This window comes from Tachyglossus aculeatus, chromosome X2 (genome assembly GCF_015852505.1).
Source record: "Tachyglossus aculeatus isolate mTacAcu1 chromosome X2, mTacAcu1.pri, whole genome shotgun sequence".
Lineage (NCBI taxonomy): Eukaryota > Metazoa > Chordata > Mammalia > Monotremata > Tachyglossidae > Tachyglossus > Tachyglossus aculeatus.
Genome location: NC_052100.1, coordinates 28,421,775 through 28,449,260, shown reverse-complemented (window position 1 = coordinate 28,449,260; position 27,486 = coordinate 28,421,775). Strand labels below are relative to the sequence as shown.

At 46.5% G+C, this 27,486-nt stretch overlaps 1 protein-coding gene across 1 annotated transcript in view; it reads right to left on the bottom strand.

Moving 5' to 3' along the window:
- Positions 1 to 27,486, bottom strand: part of CDKAL1 (CDK5 regulatory subunit associated protein 1 like 1) — a 340,204-nt gene that overhangs the window by 113,653 nt on the left and 199,065 nt on the right. Inside the window, exons 10-11 of the mRNA XM_038770667.1 lie at positions 22,470 to 22,636; positions 6,618 to 6,763 (exon numbers count right to left, since the gene is read on the bottom strand). Of these exons, the coding sequence (XP_038626595.1) occupies positions 6,618 to 6,763; positions 22,470 to 22,636 (313 nt within the window). The remainder of the gene's footprint in view (positions 1 to 6,617; positions 6,764 to 22,469; positions 22,637 to 27,486) is intronic.

Genomic DNA, 27,486 nt, shown 5'->3' with positions numbered 1-27,486 from the left:
TTCCTCACCTGCAAAATGGGGATCAAATACCTGTACTCTCTCCCTGTTTAGACTGGGATCCCCATGTGAGACAAGGACTGTGTCTGATCTAAGCGGCGTGGTTTGGTGGAAAGAGCCTGGGCTTGGGAGTTGGAGGTCGGGGGTTCTAATCCCGCTTCCGCCACTCGTCCGCTGTGTGACTTTGGGCAATTCACTTAACTTCTCTGGGTCTCGGTTCCCTCATCTGTAAAATGGGAATGAAGTCTGTGAGCCCTACTTGGGACACCCTGATTACCTTGTATCTACCCAGCTCTTAGAACATACTAAGCACTTAACAAATGCTATCATTATTATTATTATTATCTATTTATTTTCTATCTACCTTGTATCTACCCAGCTCTTAGAACATACTAAGCACTTAACAAATACTATTATTATTATTATTATTGTTATCTATGTATTTTCTATCCACCTTACAGCTTAGCACAGTATTTGACATCTTGAAAAGCTTATTAAATATCTTGATTAATCCAACTCTCATTGGAAGGGTAAGTCATCTTATTTCTGGCTCCTTGTTGGGTAATGAATGCTACTTTGGTAGCTTCTTGGTATTCCCTTTAGAGTGATGAGGTAGGGGATTTGGGAACGATTTGGGGTTAGTGTGCTGGTATTCTGGGGCTCAAGGAGGATGCATGGAAAGGAAATGAGGTGGGAAGAGGAGCAGCAGCAGGGCCTGGTGAACAGAGACCGGGACCAGGAGTAGGTCTTGGATTCTAATCCTGACTCTGTTGGTTATTTGCTGTGTGACACTGGATAAGTCACTTACTTCCTCTGTGCCTTAGTCTTCTCATCTGTAAAATGGGGATGCAATACCCACTCTCCCTCCTACTTAGACTGCAAGCCCCATGTCGGACTTGCATCTAACCAAGTACTTGGAACAGCGCTTGACGCATAGTCCGCGCTTAAACATCATATTAATAAAAATAAGTACAGGATAAAGCAGAAAAAAAACAGCGGTCAGTGGTGTGGTTTGATAAGGTGAAAAGTGAATTTTGTTTCATTTTAAATTGATTGATTTTGGGTACTCTCCCTGCCAAATGCTACCAAATTCTAAAATACTATTTCATAGAGTCATCAGTTGTGCTTCTTAAGCACCTAACATGTGAAAAGCACTGAACTCGGCGCTAGAAGACATGATCCCAGCTCTCAAGGAGCTTGCTCAATCGTCTAAGAGTTTACATCAGGTCTTCTTGGAGAAGATGGAGGTGAGCGTACAGACGGAAGCCACAAATAAACAGATTTGCATGTGTGAGCAAGTCCTCGGAGAAATACAGAAGACTAAATCATCTCACATCTGGAGAAACGGGAATCGAGGAAGAAGGCCAGAAATGGCTTTTCCGGGAGAATAAGTGGAAAGCTAATCATCTAAACATCAGTCATCCGGACTGCCTGGGTTACCTGAACTGAGGCTAATTTGGGCAATCCAAAGCAAAGCTCGACTAGGCGCAGAAACCCGGGTCTGGCTCCTTGAGAGGGAACGGACCGCGACTGGTCTTACCCTCCACGATTTCTAAGATCAGAGAGAGGGAGGGGCCCCGCCGGTTCGGATGATTGGAGTTCGGCTGCAGTTTTCCTGGTGATTGCAAATGATTCCAAGGTGGCAACTCGGAAAAACAGAACCGCTCCTGGGAAAACATCTGAAAGGAATTTTTAGCGAGCCAACCACGGTCCTCATGCACCGGGCTTCCAAGGAAGGACTTGTAGACGATCTCCATCAGAGATGAATGGGCCCATTGTTTGACAGGAGGATGCAATCATTTGCCAGGCTGACTTTAGGACCCTCGATCTCAATTCTGAAGCCTCAGCGGGGAAATGTTGGATTTTTTTTTTTTTCCCGTGGAGTGCACTGGACATCTTGGAGAGTAATTTTGCTCACCAAATCTATCCCCAAATACGCTAGGGACAGAAGACTGTAGAGTGCATTACACCTATGCAGCAGGGAAAAGGAAAGACAGACTGGCAATATTTTAGAAGGAGATGGGGGAGTTGGATGGCGCACAGAAGGAGGCAGATGACATTAGCAGACACATGAAAGATCTGCGGTAGCTGTCCCCAAACTTTAACATTAAAAAAAAAAATCCCCCGTCACATTCAAAGAGCTCTCATGTTACCAAAGAATCTGCCTCATTTCCAAAACAACGAATATTCTCTATTGAAATGAAGACATTGCAATCACGACTACATTTATTACCAAATTAACAAGTCTGAAGAAAATTACTTCAGTCATAGATTATTGTCTCCTCATGACCAGCTGTTTTAAATCTGGAGAATAAGTAATTCAGACCCCTTCTTTTTTTTTGTTTCTGCAAGGGTAGCATGATTTAATAAATTCCCATATGTCCCAACATGTGCCAGCGCTAGTAGGTTATCTGAAATCCAGCTGCTGTTATGGTAATAGCTGCCAACTCTCAAACAACTGAAGAGAATAATGAATCTGCTTCCAGTTGGCTCACAAAGAAGCTGATACCGCTCATGGCTAAAACGGGGGGCCCCCGATTCCAACTGTTCGGGAAAATTAATTAAAAAGGTTTCACCTTCGATGCTTGAGAAGCGCCACGCTTTACCACGAACACCGGAGCGTTCTCTGGTTTTTCAATCTGCAACATTGGGGACAGCCTTCCTAACTCCAATGTGAGTTCCAACCTCTAATGCTAAAAGAATTAGTATCTCAGTCTGCCGCAATAAGAGACTGATCATCATCGATGGTATTTCTAAGAGCTTACGATGTGCGGAGCACTGTTCTACGCGTTTTGGGAGACTACTTTACGACAGAGTTAGCAGACACCTTTCCTGCCCACAATGAGCGCTTGGAGCATAGTAAGTGCTCAACGAATACCATTAAAAAAGAGCTGGGGGAGATAGACGTTAATATAAATAATTTATAATACATTTTTAAAGATCTATACATAAGTGCTCTGAGGTTGAAGGCGCACAGAGCCACATCCATGTATGACACAGAAGGGAGAGGGAGCCAGCTACTGACAGGATGGAAACCTCAAACTGTGAAGAGAAAATGGATTACTGTAACTTTCCGTAACATTTATTTCTATTAATGCCTTTCTCCCCCTCTAGACTATAAGCTCGTCGTGGGCAGGAAACGTGTCTGTTTATTGTTATATTGTACTCTCCCAAACACTTGGTACAGTGCTCACAGTAAGTGCTCAATAATACCAATGAATGAATGAACTTCAATACATTCCAAAGACAGTTCCTCGCTCACAGTCTTCATCCCCATTTTACAGATGAGGTAACAGCTCCAGAGAAGTGAAGGGACTGGCCCAAGGTCACACAGCAGATAAGTGGTGGAGCGGGGATTAGAACCCATATCCTCTGACTCCGAAGCCCGGCTCTTGCCACTAGACAATGCTGCTTCCCGTAACTCATAAGATTAAGACTGTGAGCCCCCCGTGGGACAACCTGATCACCTTGTAACCTCCCCAGCGCTTAGAACAGTCTTTTGCACATATTAAGTGCTTAATAAATGCCATTATTATTATTATTATTATAAGATACCTGTTCTCTCTTCCCTTTGGATTATGTGGGGGGAAGAACTGGGCTTGAGGTGATGATGTTCTTCTACCTTTCCCATCTATTAGAAACAAGTACGAGCTTAATAAGCACCAAAATTATAAATGCCTCAATGGAGAGGACAAATGGGCTGTGAGCCCGCTGTTGGGTAGGGACCGTCTCTATATGTTTCCAACTCGTACTTTCCAAGCGCTTAGTACAGTGCTCTGCACACAGTCAGCGCTCAATAAATGTGACTGAATGAATGAATGTGCCAAACACTGTCCTCGGTGCCGTGGTTGACCCAAATTAATCAGGTTGGACACAGTCCCTGTCCCACATGGGTCTCACAGTCTAAGTAAGAGGGAGTAGGATTGAATCCCCATTTTACAGGAGGCCCAAAGAAGTGAAGTGACTTGCCCGAGGTCACACATCTGGCGCGTGGCGGAGATAGGATGAGAACCCAGGTCCTCTGACTCCCATTCATTCATTCAATTGTATTTATTGAGCGCTTACTCCCAGGCCTGTGCTCTTTCTGCTAGACCACGCTGCTTCTCTTATGGAACCGGTTCTCTGTTTTGGGAGAGACGTGAGGGCCACCAGGGCAGGTGGAGAGAAAACAGCTCTGGCGTCAGAGCCCAGGGGTGATGGCACCGGTCACGATCGCATCTCACGGGACACCCGACGCCCATTATGTGTCGCTCCAGCCTGTGCTCTGAGTCCCCCTCCCCAAGAGGTACGGGGACCCAGCAGACGTAATTACCTCTAGCTCTAAGGAAAGACAGAAAGAGAGGGTGGGCGGAGGGAGGCTGGCCAATAAATAGAGAAGGGGTGAAAAATAAATCATTGTGTCACGGAGAAAGAGTTGGAATGTGTGCAGTGGGCCCAACCGACCTGATAATTGCTTACAGATATGCAAATAGAACCCGCTCTGATATTCGGAATGAGCACGACACCGGGATAAATGATGGAATGGGGAGAGGGATGGAAGGCAGCCTGCCGGGGAATGGAGTCCGCTGCCCCGGAACCCGCGATCCTGTGAGCCGAGGTCACAGAACGGACCTGGGATCTAACCCCGGATCCGCCACTTAATAATAATAATAATAATGATGGCATTTATTAAGCGCTTACTGTGTGCAAAGCACAGTTCTAAGCGCTGGGGAGGTACAAGGTGATCAGGTGCTTGTGTACCAAGCGCCTACTACAGTGCTCAAGCACTTAGTACAGTGCTCTGCATACAGTAAGCGCTCAATAAATACGATTGATTGATCAGGTTGTCCCACGGGGGGCTCACAGTCTTCATCCCCATTTTCCAGATGAGGTCACTGAGGCCCAGAGAAGTGAAGTGACTTGCCCAAAGTCACCCAGCTGACAATGGGCGGAGCCGGGATTTTAAGCCGTGACCTCTGATTCCAAAGCCTGGGCTCTTTCCACTGAGCCATGCTGCTTCTCACTTGTCTGCTGTGTGACCTTCGGCAAGTCTTCCCTTCTCTGTTCCTCAGTTCCCTCATCTGTAAAATGGGGAGTAACACTGCGAGCCCCACTGTGTCTGACCTGATCTGCTTGGATCCACCCCAGCACTTAGTATAGTGCCTGAGACATAGTAAGCGCTTACCAAACACCATCATTATTATTCTACCTCAGGTCCCTGTCCCGATTTGGGGATCACAGCAGCCACCCAAGAGAGGTATTTTGGAGGGTGGAGGTTGCATGGTTTCCGCCCGGAAAGGTTTTCTAACTCATCAGGGTGGTCCTTGTTTTGTCTTATGCTATCAAGTCATCTCCGACCCATAGAATAATAATAATAATCATGATGGCATTTATTAAGCGCTTACTACGTGCAAAGCACTGTTCTAAGTGCTGTGAGGTTACAAGGTGATCAGGTTGTCCCACAGGGGGCTCACAGTCTTCATCCCCATTTTACAGATGAGGGAACTGAGGCACGGAGAAGTGACGTGACTTGCCCAAAGTCACCCAGCTGACAATTGGCGGAGCCGGAATTTGAACCCATGACCTCTGACTCCAGAGCCTGGGCTCTTTCCACTGAGCCACGCTGCTTCTCATAGAAACAGCTCTCTCCCAGAATATCCCACCTCCACCTGCAAGTGTTCTGTTAGCGTTTGAGTCTAGAGCAGAAATAAATTTCAGCTTCTGTCGGGGACCCTTCGGCCCTCGCCGGACAGAATCATCGAGAGGTCCCACAAGTCCCCGCAGAAAAGGCCTCCTGCTTTCGTTTCTAAAAACGGAGCCGTTCGAGGTCATGGACACAAAGGCTGCTTAGGAAAAAATTGGTCCACCGGTCGTATCACGCCGTGGTCCTCCTCCAGGGTGGGACCAAGCGTGTGATGTCCAAAAAGCCACATGAAAGGAGATTTAAGCCAAGTTAAAACAGCTTAGATCTATCAGGTCAGGTAGAAAAACAATCATCGTTTGTACCGTTGGGAGGACGCTTAACAGTCTTTTCATAAATCCCAGGTATGTCATGCGAGGCGCGCTTACGCCGGGGAGAAAGAGGAAACCACTTCAAAGGGGTTCTTAGGAAGTGCACGCAGCCTTTGAAAACGTAGAGAGGTTGTCACCGTCGGCTCCCCTGCAACTTTAACCGCGAGGTTGCGAGTCGATCTGTTTCGGGCCGCGGGTTCGGGATGGGGCAGAAGGGAAACGGCTCTTTCCCTAAGTGCCTCCTAGTCTCCCCCTCAAAACAAACTGAATTCATTCCTTCTGCGGCAAGGCAGGGGACTTGAGCTCCTGGAGCCGGACCCTGGTTTTGCCAGCCTCTAACCCTTCTCCTTGCTCCGCACCTGGCCACTCTGAGGCTGTATATATGTATATATGTTTGTACATATTTATTACTTATTTATTATTTATTTGTACATATTATTATTTTATTTTGTTAGTATGTTTGGTTTTGTTCTCTGTCTCCCCCTTTTAGACTGTGAGCCCACTGTTGGGTAGGGACTGTCTCTGTATGTTGCCAATTTGTACTTCCCAAGCGCTTAGTACAGTGCTCTGCACATAGTAAGCGCTCAATAAATACGATTGATGATGATGATGATGCGGGGCAGACTTACTTTTCTTTCAGAAAATCCACCACCCGCTTGAAGTCGGCCACGCAGTACTCGCGTTTCATTCCCATGAGCACGCTGTCGGAGGCTGACTGGACGGGGATGTGCAGGAAGGCGTAGACTCTGGGGTGGCTGAGGATCCTGGCCATTGCCTGGAAAGGAGAGAGGAGAAAAGAGGAAGCATGCCAATCGATGGGATTTACTGAGCGCTTTCTGTGGGCAGAGCACTGCACTGGGCACTTTCATTCAATCGTATTTATTGAGCGCTTACTGTGTGCAGAACTAAGCGCTTGGGAAGTCCAAGTTGGCAACATATGGAGACGGTCCCTACCCAACAGTGGGCTCACAGTCTAGAAGTTGGGAGAGCACTTGGGAGAGTACAATAAAACAGAGTTGGAAGACATGTTGCCTGCCCAAGAGGAGCTTATAGTCAAGATGGGGGGATGGTAGGGACACCGTGGCTCAGTGGAAAGAGCCCGGCCTTTGGAGTCAGAGGTCACGGGTTCAAATCCCGGCACCGCCAACCGTCAGCTGTGTGACTTTGGGCAAGTCACTTCACTTCTCTGGGCCTCAGTAAAATGGGGATTAAAACTGTGAGCCTCCCATGGGACAACCTGATCACCTTGCAACCTCCCCAGCGCTTAGAATGGTGCTTTGCACATAGTGAGCGCTTAACAAATACCATTATTATTATTATTATTAATAAAATAAATTATCCCTATGTACATAAGCACTGAGGGGCTGAGAGTGGGGTGAATACCAAGTTCTTAGGGGGTACAGAGAAGCAGCGTAGTCTAGTGGATAGAGCACGGGTTTGGGCGTCGGAAGGACCTGGGTTCTAATACTGGTTCTGCCCCTTGCCTGCTGGGTGACCTTGGGCAAGTCGCTTTACTTCTCTGTGCCTCGGTGACCTCCTCTGTAAAATGGGGATTAAGACCGTGAGCCCTGTGTGGGAGAGGGGCTGGGTCCAACCCGCTTTGCTTGTATCCACACCTGCGCTTAGTACAATGCCTGCCACCAAGTGAGAGCTTACCAAATACCTCAATTATTATTATTATTACAGTTCTCAAAGGCGCCTATGCTGTGGTTCCTTTGACACTGGCTGAATTTTCTGGGGCTGTTTGGATCCACCTTTCAATAGGAAGGGATCTTTTTGTCTTCTTCTAGGCACGGGGGTCCCTAGAGATCCTGACAACTAAGAAGAACACTGCTACTATTCCACTATGGGCTGACAGTCAAAAGTGATTGCGTCCTTACCGTAATTCAGACTATTCCTACATAAAGTTCATTTTTAAGACGACAAAAAAAAAAAAGAAATCCATTCTGTTGAGGCAAAAGAGGCAGGGGATTCGATCTTTATGTCATTTATTTATTTATATTAATGTCTGTCTCCCCCTCTAGATTGTCAGGTCGCTGCGGGCAGGAAAAGCGTGTCTCTATCTGTTGCTGAATTGTGCTTTCCAGGCGTTTAGTGCAGTGCTCTGCACACAGCGTGGCTCAGTGGAAAGAGCCCGGGCTTTGGAGTCACAGGTCATCAGTTCAAATCCCGGCTCTGCCACTTGTCAGCTGTGTGACTTTAGGCAAATCACTTAACTTCCCTGGGCCTCAGTTACGTCATCTGTAAAATGGGGATTAAGACTGTGAGCCCCACGAAGGACAACCTGATCACCTTGTAAACTCCCCAGCGCTTAGAACAGTGCTTTGCACATAGTAAGCGCTTAATAAATGCCATCATCATCAGTAAGCGCTCGATAAATATGATTGAATGAATGAAATGTGTCCATTTATTGTTCCACTGTCCTCTCCCAAGAGCTTAGTAGAGTGTTTTGCTCAATAAATAAAAACGAATGAATGATGTAGCAGCCATGGCTCCTGTTGGGGTGAACAGTTGAGGCCAGTTGGGTGCGGGTTGCTGAGGCTAGAAAAAGCAGACAGTCACCCATGAGGACAGACCAGAGATGGAACACCATGACAACAGTCTAATAATAATAATAATAATAATAATAATAATGGTGGTATTTGTTAAGCGCTTACTATGTGCAAAGCACTGTTCTAAGCGCTGGGGGGTATACAAGGTGATCAGGATTAAATACCTATTTTCCCTTTCCCTTAGGCCGTGAGCCCTATAAGGGACAGCGACTGTATCTGATCTGATTGTATTGCATCTAACCCAGTGCATAGTAAGCACTTGACTAATAGCCACTTATTGTTATAATTATATCCAGGGTAAGGCGATCAATGAGGAGCTCACTCTGAATAATAGTGATGGTATTTGTTAAGCGCTTACTATGTGCCAAGCACTGTTCTAAGCGCTGGGGTTGATACAAGGTAATCAGGTTGTCCCACGTGAGGCTCACAGTCTTAATCCCCATTTTACAGGTGAGGTAACTGAGGGCCAGAGAAGTGAAGTGACTTGCCCAAAGTCACACAGCAGACAAGTGGCGGAGCCGGGATTAGAACCCATGGCCTCTGACTCTCAAGCCCGGGCTCATTCCATTAAGCCACGCGGCTTAATGGCAATGTAACCTTCATTTTTAGGCCCCTGAGGCCAAGACCGAATTCCCATCGCCCGAAACCGAATTCCTGTTTTGAGGAAATCATTGCGATCGTGGCCGAGCCAGGAGCTCTAGGTTTCGTCAGGGAGATGAGGCTCCTTGCTCAGGAAGGAAGAGTTAATGTGAAATACATTTTCAGCAGCTGGAGTCCAGCAAGTCCCCAGCAGCCAAAACCCCTTGTTCTAATTAGCTTTCATGGAAGCCACAGAGGAGCTTCTCTGATCCTTCCCTTCGCTGTCTCAGCTTGGGATCGGGCAAGAAAACGAATATGTTCGGGCAGGAAAATAATTTCATTTCCCGTGGTGGTGAGGTGTCAGGGTAGGCCTACATTAAATTGTCTTCCACTGCTATTGTGAGCTTCTGGTTTCCGTACCGTCTAAACCCTTCCAAGACCTGGAAACTCAAAAATGGAAGAGGGAGGTGATGGATACCTCCTGGTCCTTCCTTGAAATGTCAGAGATCTGAGGAGTTGCTAAAGCACACCGTATTCCTCAAGACATCCCCAGTGACTAGTTTCTTTTGATACTAATTGGAAAACCAGAAACCCTTTCCCTTTCCCCCTTCCTGTCTCAGACAAGGAAGGAGGGAGAAGAAGAGAGAGGGAGGGAGGGGAAGAAAGGGAGAGGGAGAAACAGGGAAAGAGAGAGGGGGAGAGGGAAGAAAAGAGCGGAAGAAAGAGGGTGAGAGAGAGGGAGAGAGGGGAAGAGAGATGGGAGAGGGGAAAAGAGAGGGAGAGAGGAAGCAAAAGACGGGGAGAGTGAGAGGGAGAGAGGGAGTTAGCTATTGAGGAGACAAAAGGAGAGAGTGAGAAGGAGCCAAGCAGCGTGGCTCAGTGGAAAGAGCCCGGGCTTTGGAGTCAGAGGTCATGGGTTCAAATCCCAACTCTGCCAATTGTCAGCTGTGTGACCTTAGGTAAGTCACTTAACTTCCCTGTGCCACAGTTACCTCATCCATCAAATGGCGATGAAGACTGGGAGCCCCCCGTGGGACAACATGATCATCATCATCATCTTCAATCGTATTTATTGAGCGCTTACTATGTGCAGAGCACTGTACTAAGCGCTTGGGAAGTACAAATTGGCAACATATAGAGACAGTCCCTACCCAACAGTGGGCTCACAGTCTAAAAGGGGGAGACAGAGAACAAAACCAAACATACTAACAAAATAAAATAAGTAGAATAGATATGTACAAATAAAATAAATAAATAAATAGAGTAATAAATATGTACAAACATATATCACCTGGTAACCTCCTTAGCGCTTAGAACAGTGCTTTGCACACAGTAAGAACTTAATAAATGCCATCATTATGTGAGACAGGGGCTGTTTCCGACCTGATTAATTTGTATCTATTCCAGTGCTTAATACAGTGGTCAACAAATAGTAAGTGCTTTAACCAATGCCACAGTTATTATTATCATTAATAATAATAGACTGTAGACGCTAGAGTCTGGACTGTAAGCTCCTCTAGACTGTATGCTCATCCTGGGCAGGGAATACATCTACTAACTTTATTATATTGTGTATTGTAATTTACATATTGAGAAGCAGGAAGGCTCAGTGGATAGTGTCCGGGCATGGGAGTCAGAAGGTCATGGGTTCTAATCCCGGCTCCGCCACTTGTCTCCTGTGTGGCCTTAGGCAAGTCATTTCACTTCTCTGTGCCTCAGTTCCCTCATCTGTCAAATGAGGATTGAGACTGTGAGCCCTATGAGGGACAGGGACTATCAATCAATCAATCAATCAATCGTATTTATTGAGCGCTTACTATGTGCAGAGCACTGTACTAAGCGCTTGGGAAGTACTATGCCCAACCCAATTTGCTTGTATCTACCCCAGTGCTTAGTATAATGCCTGGCATATAGTAAATACTTAGCAGATACCATAATTATTATTATCACTCTTCCAATCACTTAGTACAGTGCTTTGCACATAGTAAGCACTCAACAAATACACCTGAATGATCGATTAAATTCTGGGAGGGAAGGAGAATTAAAATTACAGAGTAAACATATTCCGGGTGAACAAGTCAGCCTTAGATAATCAATCAATGGTATTTTTTGAGTGCTGACTGTTGCAGAGCACTGTACTGAGCGCTTAGCCTGAGGGATGAGGAGAAAGATAGGCCGATTTCAGCCATTGCAGATTTCAATCTCTCAGATAGCTTAGTCATTTGCCACTATGTGACTTTCGGTGAGAGTCTGCTTACTGACTCAAACTAGGCGCTCCAGACTGTGGCCTGGGAGCAAATCCGGATGGTCGTACAACCGATTTGAAAAACCTCCCTGCGTAAGATCAGATCGATCTCAGGAATCAGTTTCTGGAGAGCTTGTTGCACGGAAAGGGGCAATTTTAAGGATAAAATAATTCAAATAACGCAGACCAGCGCTATCCCCAGTGGTAGGAGCTGTCGGCCATCGAAAGTTCCACTTTGAACATGCCTACGCTTGGATCCTGTACTTCAGGGACGTTTTCCCCAAATTAATCAAGCCCCGTCTTAATTGTGTTTTCTCTTCCATGCATCTTAAAAAAATCCTGACCAATTGATCTTGGGCTGTCTATTTAATCTCATGATAATTTTGAACTGAACATTACGCTTTGCAACACAGAGAGACAGTCCCCCGACGCGTCCGGAGGAAAACAGATTTCACCACTCAATAATAAAACTGTTATTTAGAGGCCCAAAGAGAGAAGAAAAACTGGTAGTCTACCAGAGTTCAACTTTACAGCATCTGTAGGATCTAAGTCTAACATCTGTTTCCTGTTTATATTTTCACAAAATGTTTTGCATTACTAGATATAATTATATCTTCCTACCATTAAGAAAAATGCAGTATACAACTTACTTTACTCTCATCTGGACGTAATAAGAGGAACAACATTTTTGAGACCATAGGACGGGGAAAGGAAACTTCTGTCTTTAATCAGGGCAGAAACAGCTGATTGCCTTTTTTCCTTCACTGTGGTATCTACTAATAACGGTAAAGAAAACACTAGCCATATGTGAAGTACGGCATCAGCGTAGGATCTGAAAGGCCACAGAGGAGCGGAGTCTGTTTCAAGCTGACTTTACAAAAACTCTTCCAACATCGGGCCCTTGCAACATCATCTGTGGAATGTCCTTTAGGGGTCTGATTATGTAGTAGCCCAGTTGCAACAGCTGCAATACATTACAACCAGAGGCGCCTGCCAGTGACTTTTTTTACAACTCAAGAGACTTTGTCATAACAATTACTGCTTGAAAACCTTGCCGGGATGCCCAGGCAGACGGAATGTAGGCTGGGGAAGGCTGAGGTTCGCTGAGCGGTTTGGGCCTGGCTCAACGGCTGCGGGCTGGAGGTCGAACGATTGAATCTTCTCTGCCTCAGTTTCCTCACTGGAAAAAAGGGGAGGCGACGACCCCGCTTCGCGCCACTTCCTAGTCGGTTAAATGTTCTGAGGTGATTGAGCTTCCAGTTGAGCCGGGGAAGCTGTTATAAAAATAATAATAATAATGATGGCATCTGTTAAGCGCTTACTATGTGCAAAGCGCTGCTCTAAGCGCTGGGGAGGGTACAAGGTGATCAGGTTGTCCCACGGGGGGCTCACAGTATTAATCCCCATTTTACAGTTGAGGTAACTGAGGCACGGAGAAGTGAGGTGACTTGCCCAAAGTCACACAGCTGACAATTGGCAGATCTGGGATTTGAACCCATGACCTCTGACTCCAAAGTCCGGGCTCTTTCCACTGAGCCACACTGCTTCTCCTATTATAATAATAATAATAATCATGATGGCATGTTTTAAGCACTTACTATGTGCAGAGCGCTGTTCTGAGTGCTGGGGAGGTTACAAGGTGATCAGGTTGTCCCCCGGGGGGCTCACAGTCTTCATCCACATTTTCCAGATGAGGGAACTGAGGCACAGAGAAGTGAAGTGACTCGCCCAAAGTCACCCAGCTGACAGTTGGCGGAGCCGGGATTTGAACCCATGACCTCTGACTCCAAAGCCCGGGCTCTTTCCACTGAGCCACGCTGCTTCTCCTATTATAGTTATGGCGTAGCGGATAGAGCGTGAGCCTGAGGGTCAGAAGGTCATGGGTTTTAATCCCGGCTCTGCCACTTGGCCTGGTGTGTGTCCTTGGGCAAGCCACTTCAATTCTCTGGGCCTCAGTAACCTCACCTGTAAAATGGGGATTGAGACTGTGAGCCCCACGTGGGACACGGATTGTGTCCAAGCCGACTTGCTTGTATTCACTCCAGCGGTTAATACAGTGCCTGGCGCGTAGAAAGTGCTTAACAAATACCACAATTATTATTATCATAGTAATAAAACAGAGGAACACTACCCACAGGCTGTCACATAAGACCAACGTGCCCTAGAGGTCTGTGATTAGAATGATAACAATTGGGGGATTTAATAAACACTTAATAAGTGCCAAACAGTGGGGAAGGCGCAACAGAATCAGATCGAATATAGACTCTGTCCCCATGGGAGGTGGGGAGAGCAGATAGCTCCAGTTTACAGAGGAGGAAACTGAGGCCCAGAGAGGACATTCATTCATTCATTTAATCGTATTTATTGAGCGCTTACTGTGTGCAGAGCACTGTACTAAGTGCTTGGGAAGTACAAGCTGGCAACATACAGAGACAGTCCCTACCCAACAGTGGGCTCACAGTCTAGAAGGGGGAGACAGACAACAAAACAAAACATATTAACAAAATAAAATTAATAGAATAGTAAATATGTACAAGTAAAATAGAGTAATGAATGTGTACAAACATATATACACATAGCTGACAAGTGGCGGAGCTAGGATTTGAACCCATGACCTCTGACTCCAAAGCCTGGCTCTTTCCAGAGCCACGCTGCTTCTCGCTTAACAAATACCATAATTATTTGATTTTGACACCTGTCTACACGTTTTGTTTTGTTGTCTGTCTCCCTCTTCTAGACTGTGAGCCTGTTGTTGGGGAGGGACCGTCTCTATATGTTGCCGACTTGGACTTCCCAAGCGCTTAGTACAGTGCTCTGCACACAGCAAGCGCTCAATACATGTGGCTGAATGACTGAATGAGCAATTACAGTTATTATTCTTTTTCTTCTCACCATTTGCGGTAGCTTTAACCCAAGCATAAGTGTTTACATTACTAGCAAGGCTATATTTACATGATAATACTACCTTCATTCATTCAATCCTATGTACTGAGCGCTTACTGTGTGACCGGCCCAAAGGAGGGCGGAGGAGGAGAAGGCTAGCTGTATCATGTAGCTGTGTATCATGTGTATCGTTTAGCTGTATCCCCCTTCTAGACTGTGAGCTCCCCCTTTTAGACTGTGAGCCCACTGTTGGGTAGGGACCGTCTCTATATGTTGCCAACTTTTAGTACAGTGTTCTGCACACAGTAAGCGCTCAATAAATACGACTGAATGAATGAATGAATCGTGGACGGTGTGGAGCTTTGTGGGTCGGTTCTGGCCCAGGGTCAAGATGAAAGAATTAAAAGGAATTCGGGCACCTTGCTTGTCTGAAAGAAGAAATGAGCCAAACCGTCCAGGCAGGGAGGCAGAGGAGCATCCAACCCGGACTTTCGGGCATCTTTCTCTCCCATGTGCCGATGTCCGGCTGGAGGATGGGCGGCTGAGAATGTCCTCTGCACACAGTAAGCGCTCAATAAATACGACTGAATGAATGAATGAATGAATGGTGGACGGTGTGGAGCTTTGTGGGTCGGTTCTGGCCCAGGGTCAAGATGAAAGAATTAAAAGGAATTCGGGCACCCTGCTTGTCTGAAAGAAGAAATGAGCCAAACCGTCCAGGCAGGGAGGCAGAGGAGCATCCAACCTGGACTTTCGGGCATCTTTCTCTCCCGTGCGCCGATGTCCAGCTGGAGGATGGGAAGCTGAGAATGTCCTCTGCACACAGTAGGCGCTCAATAAATACGACTGACTGAATGAATGAATGAATGGTGGACGGTGTGGAGCTATGTGGGTCGGTTCTGGCCCAGGGTCAAGATGAAAGAATTAAAAGGAATTCGGGCACCTTGCTTGTCTGAAAGAAGAAATAAGCCAAACCGTCCAGGCAAGGAGGCAGAGGAGCATCCAACCCGGACTTTCGGGCATCTTTCTCTCCCGTGCTCCGATGCCCGGCTGGAGGATGGGCGGCTGAGAACGTCCTCTGCACACAGTAAGCGCTCAATAAATACAACTGAATGAATGAATGAATCGTGGACGGTGTGGAGCTTTGTGGGTCGGTTCTGGCCCAGGGTCAAGATGAAAGAATTAAAAGGAATTCGGGCACCTTGCTTGTCTGAAAGAAGAAATAAGCCAAACCGTCCAGGCAAGGAGGCAGAGGAGCATCCAACCCGGAATTTCGGGCATCTTTCTCTCCCGTGCTCCGATGCCCGGCTGGAGGATGGGCGGCTGAGAACGTCCTCTGCACACAGTAAGCGCTCAATAAATACAACTGAATGAATGAATGAATCGTGGACGGTGTGGAGCTTTGTGGGTCGGTTCTGGCCCAGGGTCAAGATGAAAGAATTAAAAGGGATTCGAGCACCTTGCTTGTCTAAAGGAAGAAATGAGCCAAACCGTCCAGGCAGGTAGGCAGAGGAGCATCCAAGCCGGACTTTCGGGCATCTTTCTCTCCCGTGCGCCGATGTCCGGCTGGAGGATGGGCGGCTGAGAACGTCCTCCGCCCCCGGAGTGTGCTGAACGAAGGAGGTGGACGCTAACAGGGACAGGAGGCCCTGGATCCCAACCAAGTGGCCGCGCTCCATTTTTCAGAACGGCGGCCGGAATGCCAGATGTCATCCATTCGCTCAGATGCCGGCTGAACGTTTCCCCGCCAACCTCACCGCTCCTTTCCTTGCCCGCGATCGAGGCTTGGGAAAACACGGGGCTGACTTAGAAAGAGGGCCTGTTTCGTCATGGCTGTGTTTGCCGCTTTATCTGCTCACCGTTGAATGACCTGCCCTTTTTGCATCACTTGGCTCTGTTTCCTTTCTCTTTTGGCAGAACTGGCCATTTGTGCCCATCCTTGACCTCGAGAGATTATTAGCTCCTCAAAGGGGGAGATCTTTCTATAAAGCGCATCCAAAACCGCAACTGTCGCTAAACCCAAGATGATGATGAAGATGTTAATACTGTTGGTGCATGACCAATTACACTGTTTTTAAATTTTTTTTTAAGGTTATATGGTTTATTTCAGAAAGCCCCTGAGAAGAGATTTCTCACTTCTTTTTTTATGGTATTTGCTAAGCGCTTACTATGTGCCAGGCACTGTACTAACAGCTGGGATAGGTACAAGTCACAACTTCTCTGAGCCTCAGTTCCCTCATCTGTAAAATGGGGATGAAGACTGTGAGCCCCACGTGGGAAAACATGATCACCTTGTATCCCCCCAGTGCTTAGAACAGTGCTTTGCACATAGTAAGTGCTTAACAAATGCCATCATTATTATTATATGTATGTTTGTACATATTTATTACTCTATTTATTTATTTTATTTGTACATATCTATTCTACTTATTTTATTTTGTTAGTACATTTGGTTTTGTTCTCTGTCTCCCCCTTTTAGACTGTGAGCCCGCTGTTGGGTAGGGACTGTCTCTATATGTTCCCAATTCGTACTTCCCAAGCGCTTAGTACAGTGCTCTGCACATAGTAAGCGCTCAATAAATACGATTGATGATGATGATGATGATTATTACAAGCTAGTTAGGTTGGACATAGTTCATGACCCACATTCATTCATTCGTTCATTCAATCGTATTTATTGAGCGCTTACTGTGTGCAGAGCACTGTTCTAAGCACTGGGGAGGTTACAAGGTGATCAGGTTGTCCCACGGGGGGCTCACAGTCTTAATCCCCATTTTACAGATGAGGGAACTGAGGGACAGAGAAGTGAAGTGACTTGCCCAAAGTCACACAGCTGACAAGTGGCGGAGCTGGGATTTGAACCCATGACCCCTGACTCCCAAGCCCGTGTCTTTGCACTGAGCCACGCTGCTTAATAATGAGTGGGCTCCCAGATGGTGTGTGCTGGAATATGAACTGCTCATTTTGACAGGTGACATGGAAGGCTACTCACCTGCTTGGGTGAAATAAAGCATTTAAAGGGACGGGCAGGTGTGAATTGCTTTTTTAAAAGGCAGATGTCAGCACATGGTTGAATGGCATCATCTACTGTCTCCCTAAGCAAGCCATAATGCCCCTTTGAAGACACTCAAATGTAAAATGGAAGCGCTCTGGGCCGTAATAAAAATATGTCGCTCTTAGCCTGTTCCAATCTGCTGATATTGAAGGAACACAAATGTATATATCTGCTTTGTTCAAACTGCGAGACCCTAAAATCCACGATGCTCCCTACAGAGAACCACTCTCAGGCTTCCTAGCAAATTGGCTGTTTCCTTTTCCATATCACTTTTCCCCGCCGATTCCTTGATTGCTATTCCCCTTTCTTTCTGGTCAGTGAGCCTGTTTTCTCCTCTGGAAGTCCACATCCACGCTCCAGCATTTATTAGGTAGAATTCTCCCTGTAGCGGAGGGAGGAGTAAAGGGCTCTCTGGAAGAAGAGTCAATTTCCAAACATGTTTAATCTGCCTCGTTCTGGGATCTGTAGGATTCAGTATGACTTCAAGAGGATCCAGAACACAGTTGTCTGTGGGGTCGACAGATGTGTCCCCAAACACTAAGTGCTAGGGTAGATACAAGCTGATCAGGTTGGACACAGTCCAGCTCCCACTTGGGGCTCACAATCTTAACCCCCATTTTACAGATGAGGGAACTGAGGCCCAGAGAAGTGAAATGACTTGCCCACGGTCACACAGCAGACCAGTGGTGGAACTGGGGTTAGAACCCAGGTCCTTCTGACTCCCAGTCCGGGCTCTATAATAATAATAATGATGGTATTTATTAAGCGCTCACTATGTGCAAAGCACTGTTCTAAGCACTGGGGAGATTACAAGGTGATCAGGTTGTCCCACGGGGGGCTCACAGTCTTAATCCCTTCAAGGCCCTACTGAGAGCTCACCTCCTCCAGGAAGCCTTCCCAGACTGAGCCCCTTCCTTCCTCTCCCCCTCGTCCCCCTCTCCATCCCCCCATCTTACCTCCTTCCCTTCCCCACAGCACCTGTATATATATTTGTACATATTTATTACTCTATTTATTTATTTATTTATTTTACTTGTACATATATATTCTATTTATTTTATTTTGTTAGTATGTTTGGTTTTGTTCTCTGTCTCCCCCTTTTAGACTGTGAGCCCACTGTTGGGTAGGGACTGTCTCTATATGTTGCCAACTTGTACTTCCCAAGCGCTTAGTACAGTGCTCGGCACACAGTAAGCACTCAATAAATATGATTGATTGATTGATTGATTAATCCCCATTTATACAGATGAGGTAACTGAGGCACAGAGAAGTGAAGTGACTTGCCCAAGGTCACACAGCTGACAACTGGCGGAGCCGGGATTTGAACCCACGACCTCTGACTCCAAAGCCTGTGCTCTTTCCACTGAGCCACGCTGCTTCTCACCTATCCACCTGTTCTCCCACCTTCGAGGACTCTCTGATCCCAATGCGGGACAGGAACTGTGTCTGATCTTTCTGGTCCAGTTTTGAATGAATTTGTGATGGGGATTTTCTCTGGTAGATTGGATTTCAGGGGACACTGATCCACGGGCTTCTCCTGGTTCTCTGCATAAAAATCTCCTCTCATTCCACTCCGTCCCTTGGACCAGTCTGTATTCCCCAAATCACGTCTGCCCCCTGTTTACATGCCTATGAAAACTTGCGGGCTGGAATTAGACATTGCTTAAATGCATTAATTGTTTACATTTTTCTCTCCCTGTTTCATTGTGTTCTGCCTGAGTAACTGTTTTTCTTGGAATTTCACCGAACTTGGTGACATCTCTCTCACTTGAATTCCACACATCAGTCTATTGGGCTAAATATGGTCTCCTCCAACTCTCTGAGGCAAATTTCTTGCTCTACTTTTCTCTGAAAGGAATGGCTCTCATCCACAGGATGGATTCCTGATGTCTAGGCCTCATCTTGGTTTTTTTTTTTCCCTACTGGTATTTCTTAAGCGCTTACGATATGCCAGGAACTGTACCAAGCCTTGGGGTAGATGCAAGCTAGTCAAGTTGAATATATCCATGGTCATTCATTCATTCATTCGTATTTATTGAGCGCTTACTGTGTGCCGAGCATTGTACTGAGTGCTTGGAAAGCACAACTCGGCAACAGATAGAGACAATCCCTACCCAACAACGGGCTCACAGTCTAGAAGGTGGGAGACAGACAACAAAACAAAACAAGTAGATGGGCATCAATAGCAACAAAATAAATAAATAGAATTAGAGACTCACAGTCTCATTCCTTATTTTACAGATGAGGTAACTGAGCTTGTTCTCCTCTGAAAGCCCTTGGTGGGATGGGTTTTTCCCCAAATAATTCAACTTGCACACTTTCAAACAGAACGTTTTGTATGGAAAAGTCAACTTACCAAGTCCAGCTGAGAAGAAACAATGCACCCAACAAAGCACTAGACTCTTCTGGTGCCAACGAGGAACCACCACTTTCCATTCTAATAATTTAAGAGGCTTCAACTGACTATGACTTGCCCTCTCTGAAACATATTTTTAGGACGCGTAGTGACTGACTCCTGGATTTTCTGTAAATAACCTTTTCTCCCTGATGGAGAAAAAGCCTCAAAGGTTACAACAGGCTCTTACATCAACTGACAATGGAGGCAAATGTCAGAGAACAGACCTGAGAGACTATTTCAGGAGTCTGTGATCCCAACCTCTTGAATTACACCGGCAGAAAGATGCAGAAAGAGGGCATCCCACAGGGTTATATTTAAATGGACCAAATGCATGCTTGTTCAGGCGACGATGAATGTATACCTAGAATTACCAGGCCAGAGCCTTACAGAGCTAACTTGACGTTCATCCCTCGGGTTACATCTGAAGTAGCGATTTTTTAATGTTATCTGTTAACCAATTACTGTTTGCCAGGCACTCAGCTGAGGGCTGGGGTATATAATAATAATAATAATAATAATAATAATAATAACATTTGTTAAGCGCTTACTATGTGATAATAATAATAATAATAATAATAATGACATTTGTTAAGCGCTTACTATGTGCCAAGCACTGTTCTAAGCACTGTGGGGGGATACAAGGTGATCAGATTGTCCCACATGGGGCTCACAGTCTTCATCCCCATTTTACAGATGAGGTAACTGAGGCTCAGAGAAGTGAAGTGACTTGCCCAAAGTCACACAGCTTACAAGTGGCGGAGCCGGGATTAGAACCCACAGCCTCTGGCTCCAAAGCCCGGGCTCTTTCCACTGAGCCACGCTGCTTCTCTATATATGAACTAATCAGGCTGGACAAAGTCCCTGTCCCACATGGGGCTCCCACTCAATCTCCATTCTACAGACGAGGGACCAGAGGTACGGAGAAGTGAAGTGACTTGTCCAAGGTCACACATCAGACAGACGGCAGAGCCGGGATTGCAAGCCAGGTCCTCTGACTCCCGGCCTGTGTTCTTTCCTCTAGGCCATGCAAAGCAAGTAGATGGGCATCAATAGCATCAAAATAAACAGAATTATGAGGAATGAGCCTGTGAGTCTCATGTGGTGTATATCTATAATTCTGTTTATTTATTTTGGTGCTACTGATGCCCATCTACTTGTTTTCCATGGCCTAGAGGAAAGAACACCGCCCGGGAGTCAGACGACCTCTAGGCCATGCTGCTTCTCTGAGTTACCACAGCTTTTGATGTTCAGCCGCAAACTTATGAGTGTCTTCCTCCCTACACTCTTTTTTAATTGAGGGAAGAAAGAGGACACATTTTTTGTTTTCCCACTGCTTGGGTCTCTTCAGTGCCACAACTTATCTCTCCTTTCCCTGCTGTATGAGAGTCTCTCTCTGGAACACAAGTTCTCCGACACCTTTGCTACCAGATAACTCCTTCCCCTGCCTGTCTCAGATCCCACTCTTCATATCATTTTTGTTTCCCCTGCCTCTGTCTCTCCTTTCTCTACCACCCTCTTCCTCCGTTTATCATCAATCGTATTTATTGAGCGCTTATGCTGTCTCCCTCCTTTCCCCTCTCTCTCCCCGCCTCCTCTCAAGTTCTCTAGTGTCTGCTCATTGCCTCTGTTACTTGCCATTAGGCCTTATTAATTTCTAACCTCTCAAGAAGAAAAAAACATTCCATCTCTGGCTTCCTTGGCCTAATACGTTACAAGCTCCAAGAAGGGAGGAATCGATTTTAGTCTAATTTTTAAGGACTTTAGCAAAATATCACGTACAGCTTGTCATCTAATAAATGAGAGATACTCCATTGAGATTTTTGACTAATTATTAGATCCAGTAAGGTCCTTTGGTAGCTCTGAAATGTGGCTGTCGTGACTTCGCAATCTTCAATCCAGACAATTGTCCGTTCCTTGGTTGTAAAATCTTACTCGGATTAAAGCTTGCCCAGCCCACATGGCTAACGTTGGCTGTTTAAGACAGTGACTTTTGTTTTAGGAAAAGGAGGAGAAATAACGTGGCCTAGTAGATAGAACATGGTCCTGGGAGTGAGAAGGACCTGGGTTCTAATCCCAGCTCTACCACTTGTCTGATGTATGACCTCAGGCAAATCACTTCATTTCTCTGTGCCTCAGTTTCCTCATCTGTAAATGGAGATTAAGTCTGTGAGCCCCTCATGGAAAAAGGCCTCAGTCCAACTCGGTTAGCTTTTATCTACCCCAATGCTTAGTACAGTGCCTGGCATACAGTAAGCACTTAACAAATACCATTAAAAAAACTGAGAAGCAGCTCAAGAATAATGCTTTCAAAATTCAATTTTCTTCCAGGCTCTAATCAAATGGAGCTATGCTCCAGCCAACTAAGATTTTCACTCACAAAACAGGAAAACGACAAACTCTTCTAGCTCCAGATCACAGGGTGTGTTCGGATCACCTAATAATCATAACGGCTTCCAGCGAATCAGTGTCTAAATCCAGCTTGCTGTGGACTCGAAATCTGAACACGGGGCAGGGAGGAGGTCTGAATTACGCACTTTATGGGGATGGCCTCGAGGGACCCCAAGCGAGGAATGAATAAATGTGATGGAGAAAAACACCGGGAGAAAACCCGCTCTAGCTTGTGGTGGGGAACGCACACTAATCCGAAATCCAACAGATTTCCTCCCGGTAATCCGGTGCTACGGTGTTGATCGGCGCGGGGAGCGAAGGGGGCTGAGAATGCAGAAACCCAGGCTGGTGTCAGCGCGCAGATGATGTGGTTTTCCTTACCTCCAAATGCTCTAAAATGTAGGGGGGGTTGGTCATGCCAAGTCTCAATCTGGCGCCCTCGGGAATGACTTCCACCAGCTTCCACAGGAGGGTGGGCAGATCCGTGCCGATGTCTCGGCCGTAAGCCCCCGTGTCTTCGCTGGTCAGCCATAACTCACAGACCCCCTCTGTGAATCCAAAAGAGGGATAATGAACCAAGCTGTTTTCCGAGCTGCCTGTCTGTCTCCCCAGCTGCTCTAGCGCTTCTAAAGCAGGGTCGCTCGGGACTACTGTGGGAGCCGGCTGGCGGAGAGAAAGAGGCTTACTCTGTGGGGGGCAGTGGGTTATTGGGTTTGTCTTTGTGTGCACTGGCAGGCATGTTCTCATCGTGGGGAGCCACGGCCGAGACCCTCTAACCCGGTTTCTGGTCAGGTCCCGAGCCCCCAGTCGTATTTATTGAACACTAACTGAAGAACTCTGTCCTAGGCACTTGGGAGAGTTCAATATAAAGAGCTGGTAGACACGTTCCCTGCCCACAACGAGCTTACGGTCCAGAGTGGGGGACAGATGGTAATACAAACGAATGAATTACGGACATATGTGCCGTGGGGCTGAGGGACGGGGGGATAGAGGGGATAAATCCAAGTGCGAGGATGATGCAGAAGGGAGTGGGAGAGGAGGAAATGAGGGCTGAATCGGGGAAGGCCTCTTGGAGGAGATGGGCCTTCAATAATAATGTTGGCTTTACTATGTGCCAAGCACTGTTCTAAGCGCTGGGGTAGATACGAGGTTAATGAGGCTTCGAAGGTGGGGAGGGTCATCGTCTGTCGGATATGAAGAGGGAGGCGGTTCCGGACCGAGGCAGGTTTTGGGTGAAGGATCGGCGGCGAGGTACAGTGAGTCGGTTGGCATTAGAGGCTGCCAAGGCCACCTACCTCACGGGACCCTAGCCGGGCCCAAGGGACTCTGAAGGAACGCGGGCGGGCCAACAGGTGCCGCCGGAGCGAACGGATTAATCAGTTTAGTCAATAAACCGGGGAAACCTGTCGAGAATGGTTAAGGCTCTAATGTGCCATTGGAAACCATCAGGATGTCCATTTGTCCGGGACTAACTACCCTAATCTGGACCCTTTATTCAATTAAGAGCGGTGGATTCGATTCCGAAGGTAGGTTGGGGCCACCAACTCGGTCGTTGTGTTAGAAAACCTGTTTCCTGACAGCTCCCATCCCCGATCCCATCAATCAGGGGTTAGGAACTACTGTATTTGGTTTGTGCTATATAGAATGGGTCCCTTACAAGACACAATCAGCAATAACAGCCTCTCAGAAAAAAGGGGCGTGCTCTTCACAAGGCACGAGTGGATGGGTGAGTGAGAGTCACTGACTAACCCTTCTCCTGGTTTTTGTAACATGCGGAACTTGACTGAGCCAGTCGAAAGAGAAGCAGCGTGGCTCAGTGGAAAGAGCCCGGGCTTTGGCGTCAGAGATCATGGGTTCAAATCCCACTCTTCCAACTGTCAGCTGTGTGACTTTGGGAAAGTCACTTCACTTCTCTGGGCCTCAGGGACCTCATCTGTAAAATGGGGATTAAGACTGTGAGCCCCCCATGGGACAACCTGATCACCTTGTAACCTCCCCGGCGCTTAGAACAGTGCTTTGCACATAGTAAGTGCTTAATAAATGCCATCATTATTATTATTATTCTCGGGGCCTCAGTGACCTCATCTGTAAAATGGGGGTTAAGACTGTGAGCCCCACATAGGACAACCTGATCACCTTGTAATCACCTTGTAAACCCAATTTGTACTTCCCAAGCGCTTAGTACAGTGCTCTGCACATAGTAAGCGCTCAATAAATACGATTGATTGATTGATTGTAACCTCCCCAGCGCTTAGAACGGTGCTTTGCACATAGTAAGCGCTTAATAAATGCCATCATCATCATTATTATTATCGTTGTCAATCACATAATGTCGGAGAGGGTGTTGAATCAATCAGTCACATTCATTGAGCGCTTACTGTGTACAGAGCGCTGGACTAAGTGCTTGGAAAATGACTCCAGGCTGAGGTTATCCCCTGCTTTTGATAATAATGATAACAATCATCATCATCATCATCAATCGTATTTATTGAGCACTTACTATGTGCAGAGCACTGTACTAAGCGCTTGGGAAGTACAAATTGGCAACATATAGGAACAGTCCCTACCCAACAGTGGGCTCACAGTCTAAAAGACTATCACCATAATAATGATAACTGTGGTGTTTGTTAAGGGCTTATTATGTGCCAGGCACTGTACTAAGCGCTGGGATAGATACAGGATAGTCAGGCCCCACGTAATCAGCACACACACACACACAAGTACATGTGTCCACTCACACAAACACACACGCCACACATGCACTCACACAACTCTGGATAGATCACATCTCTAACCCAGTCCCTGGATCAAGAGGGGAGCTCAGAAACCTGGCTTTCAAAGCATCAGCAAACGGATGGCCACACAATTGTGGGAGTTAGCCCAAGTTTAAATGCTCCTGGCCACTGAAGATGGGAAACACAAACAGAATGCACGGCTGTTTACATAAATGGAAAGGCCGGGAGCCAAAGTGATGAGGCAAAAAAATGCAGAACGAAGGCCAGGGGCTGGAGGCGAGGCATAACCAGATTGGCACCCAATCCTTGCCTCGTTTTTGGAAGAAGGAGAAAACAAATGCCAATATTGACTTTCCTCAGAGCGTGCAATTTACAGAGCGGATGGAAATGTATTCTATCTCCCAGCGGCCCCGCCTTCTTGAGAAATATTCCTACTGGGTGTGCGTTCAAAGAGTCCTGAGTGTTGCCGCTGAAAATACCAAATACTCCATTTTTAGCCAGTGCTTCTTATTGTGCACAGACATCATTCCCCTTTGATCGATGAGCTCAAGGAGGGGGACGGTAGATGGTGACCTGCCCGAATCCAGAGACAGTGGTGTGTGACTGGGATTGGAAGACATTGCTGGGTAGCTATATGGATTTCTGTTTTGTCTCTGGGAAATATCCATTTGGGAACGCTTTGGGGCTGCAGGGTTCTAAGCTCCCACCGCTGATTCTCTAACTCATCATCGCAACCACCGGGTGGAAAAGAGATGGTTAAGTATGAATAAAATGGGATTTCAAAAATGCTCTGAAAGCAGTTCTGAAAACAGGATGTTTATCCGTGATTCTCCCGGTTACTAGCTTGTAGGCTGCACGATATGAACATCTAAAAGTGCACTGAAAATTTTGAATCGAGAGATATTCCCTCCAAATGGTTCCACGTTATGTCTTGGGTAGAGAGACGGCTCTGATAACATTGCCTGGCCGTTTCTAGGTGAATATAAAGGTCGGAGCAGGGAAGGAAGCTCACTCTGAAAGGCGATGGAAATAAGAAGATCGGGGCAGAAAACAGCAGCCAGCTTTTAATGTTGCCTAGGTGGGACTCATTAGCCCCCTGATGGGCTGCAACTTCAAATTGAATCACATAAAGAGGAAGCAGCTGGAGCAGTCAATCACCACCAACGTGACTAACTGCGCGGGGACAACTCCAAGATCAAGCCTTTTCCACTGGTCCAAGTGACAGGGACGGGGCCTGTGCCACACAAAATTGGCAACCTGTGTGCACAATGGAAAACCACTGGATTGACAGAGGCCATCTGGGGACAAAAATCCCTCTTCGGAGAAGAAAAACCACTGCTCTTCGCCGATAGTGATTCATTCATTCAACCGTATTTATCGAGCGCTTACTGTGTGCAGAGCACTGTACTAAGCACTTGGGAAGTACAAGTTGGCAACATATAGAGATGGTCCCTACCCAACAACGGGCTCACGGCCTGGAAACGGGCTCACAGTTATAATAACATTACTAAAAAAAAGACGTTTTCACTCTCCTTGGGTAACAGCGTGGCCTAGACTGTGGACTGTACGCTCACTGTGGGCAGGGAGTGTGTCTGTTAGATTGTACTCTCCCAAGAGCTTAGTACAGTGCTCTGCACACAGTAAGCGCTCAATAAATACGACTGACTGGCTGACTAGAGGAAAGCGTATGGGTCTGGGAGTTAAGGGAGCCTGGTTTTAATCAGGGCTCTGTCACCTGTCTGCCCGCTGACCTCAGGCAATCCGCTTTCTTCTCTGACCTTGTTTGCTCACCTGTAAAATGGGAAGAAAATATTTATTTTCCCCTCTTCGAAGACTGTGAGCCTAATGTAGGAAAGGGGCTGCCTTATTTTGTATCTATTCCAGTGTTCAACATGATGCTTGACACATACTAGGCACTTGACAAAACACCAAGTACTAATATTACCTCCCCTCTACCCCAGTGCTTAGCACAGTGATTTTATCCCTAACAAATGCCTAATGATATAGGGATGATATAACCATGATATAAATGAATCATTTTTTCTGAACACTCTAAATCCTGCCAGGGTGAACTGAGCAGAACAGTGTCTAATTTTCACCTGGGAGTTGGGAATTTTTCTCCCATGCTCTGAATACAGTAGGTGTCTAATACTGGTACTACCAGATGTGTGATGATCTTTTCCAACTTGCCTCTTGGCTTGTCCCTGGAGGATATGACCAGTGAGTTGGTCTTGAATGATGTCAGTGTTGTACATATGCCCGACTAAGATAGTAGCTGAGTCTTTAATAATAATAATGATGGCACTTATTAAGCGCTTACTATGTGCCTTCTAGACTGTGAGCCCACTGTTGCGTAGGGACCGTCTCTATATGTTGCCAACTTGTACTTCCCAAGCACTTAGTACAGTGCTCTGTATACAGAAAGCGCTCAATAAATAAGATTGAATGAATGAATGAATGCGAAGCACTGGTCTATGCACTGAGCACTGTTCTAAGCACTAAGAGTCTTTGCAGTCAGTATCAGGGCTGTGGCTTTGGTGACTACTTTTCTTAAAAATCCCCTGGCAAGAGGAAGAGAGAGGGAGGAAGGGAGCAGAAAGGGACTCCTCCACATGTCAGATAATTTCTCCTTTTTTTTAAATGGTGTTTGTTAAGTACTTCCT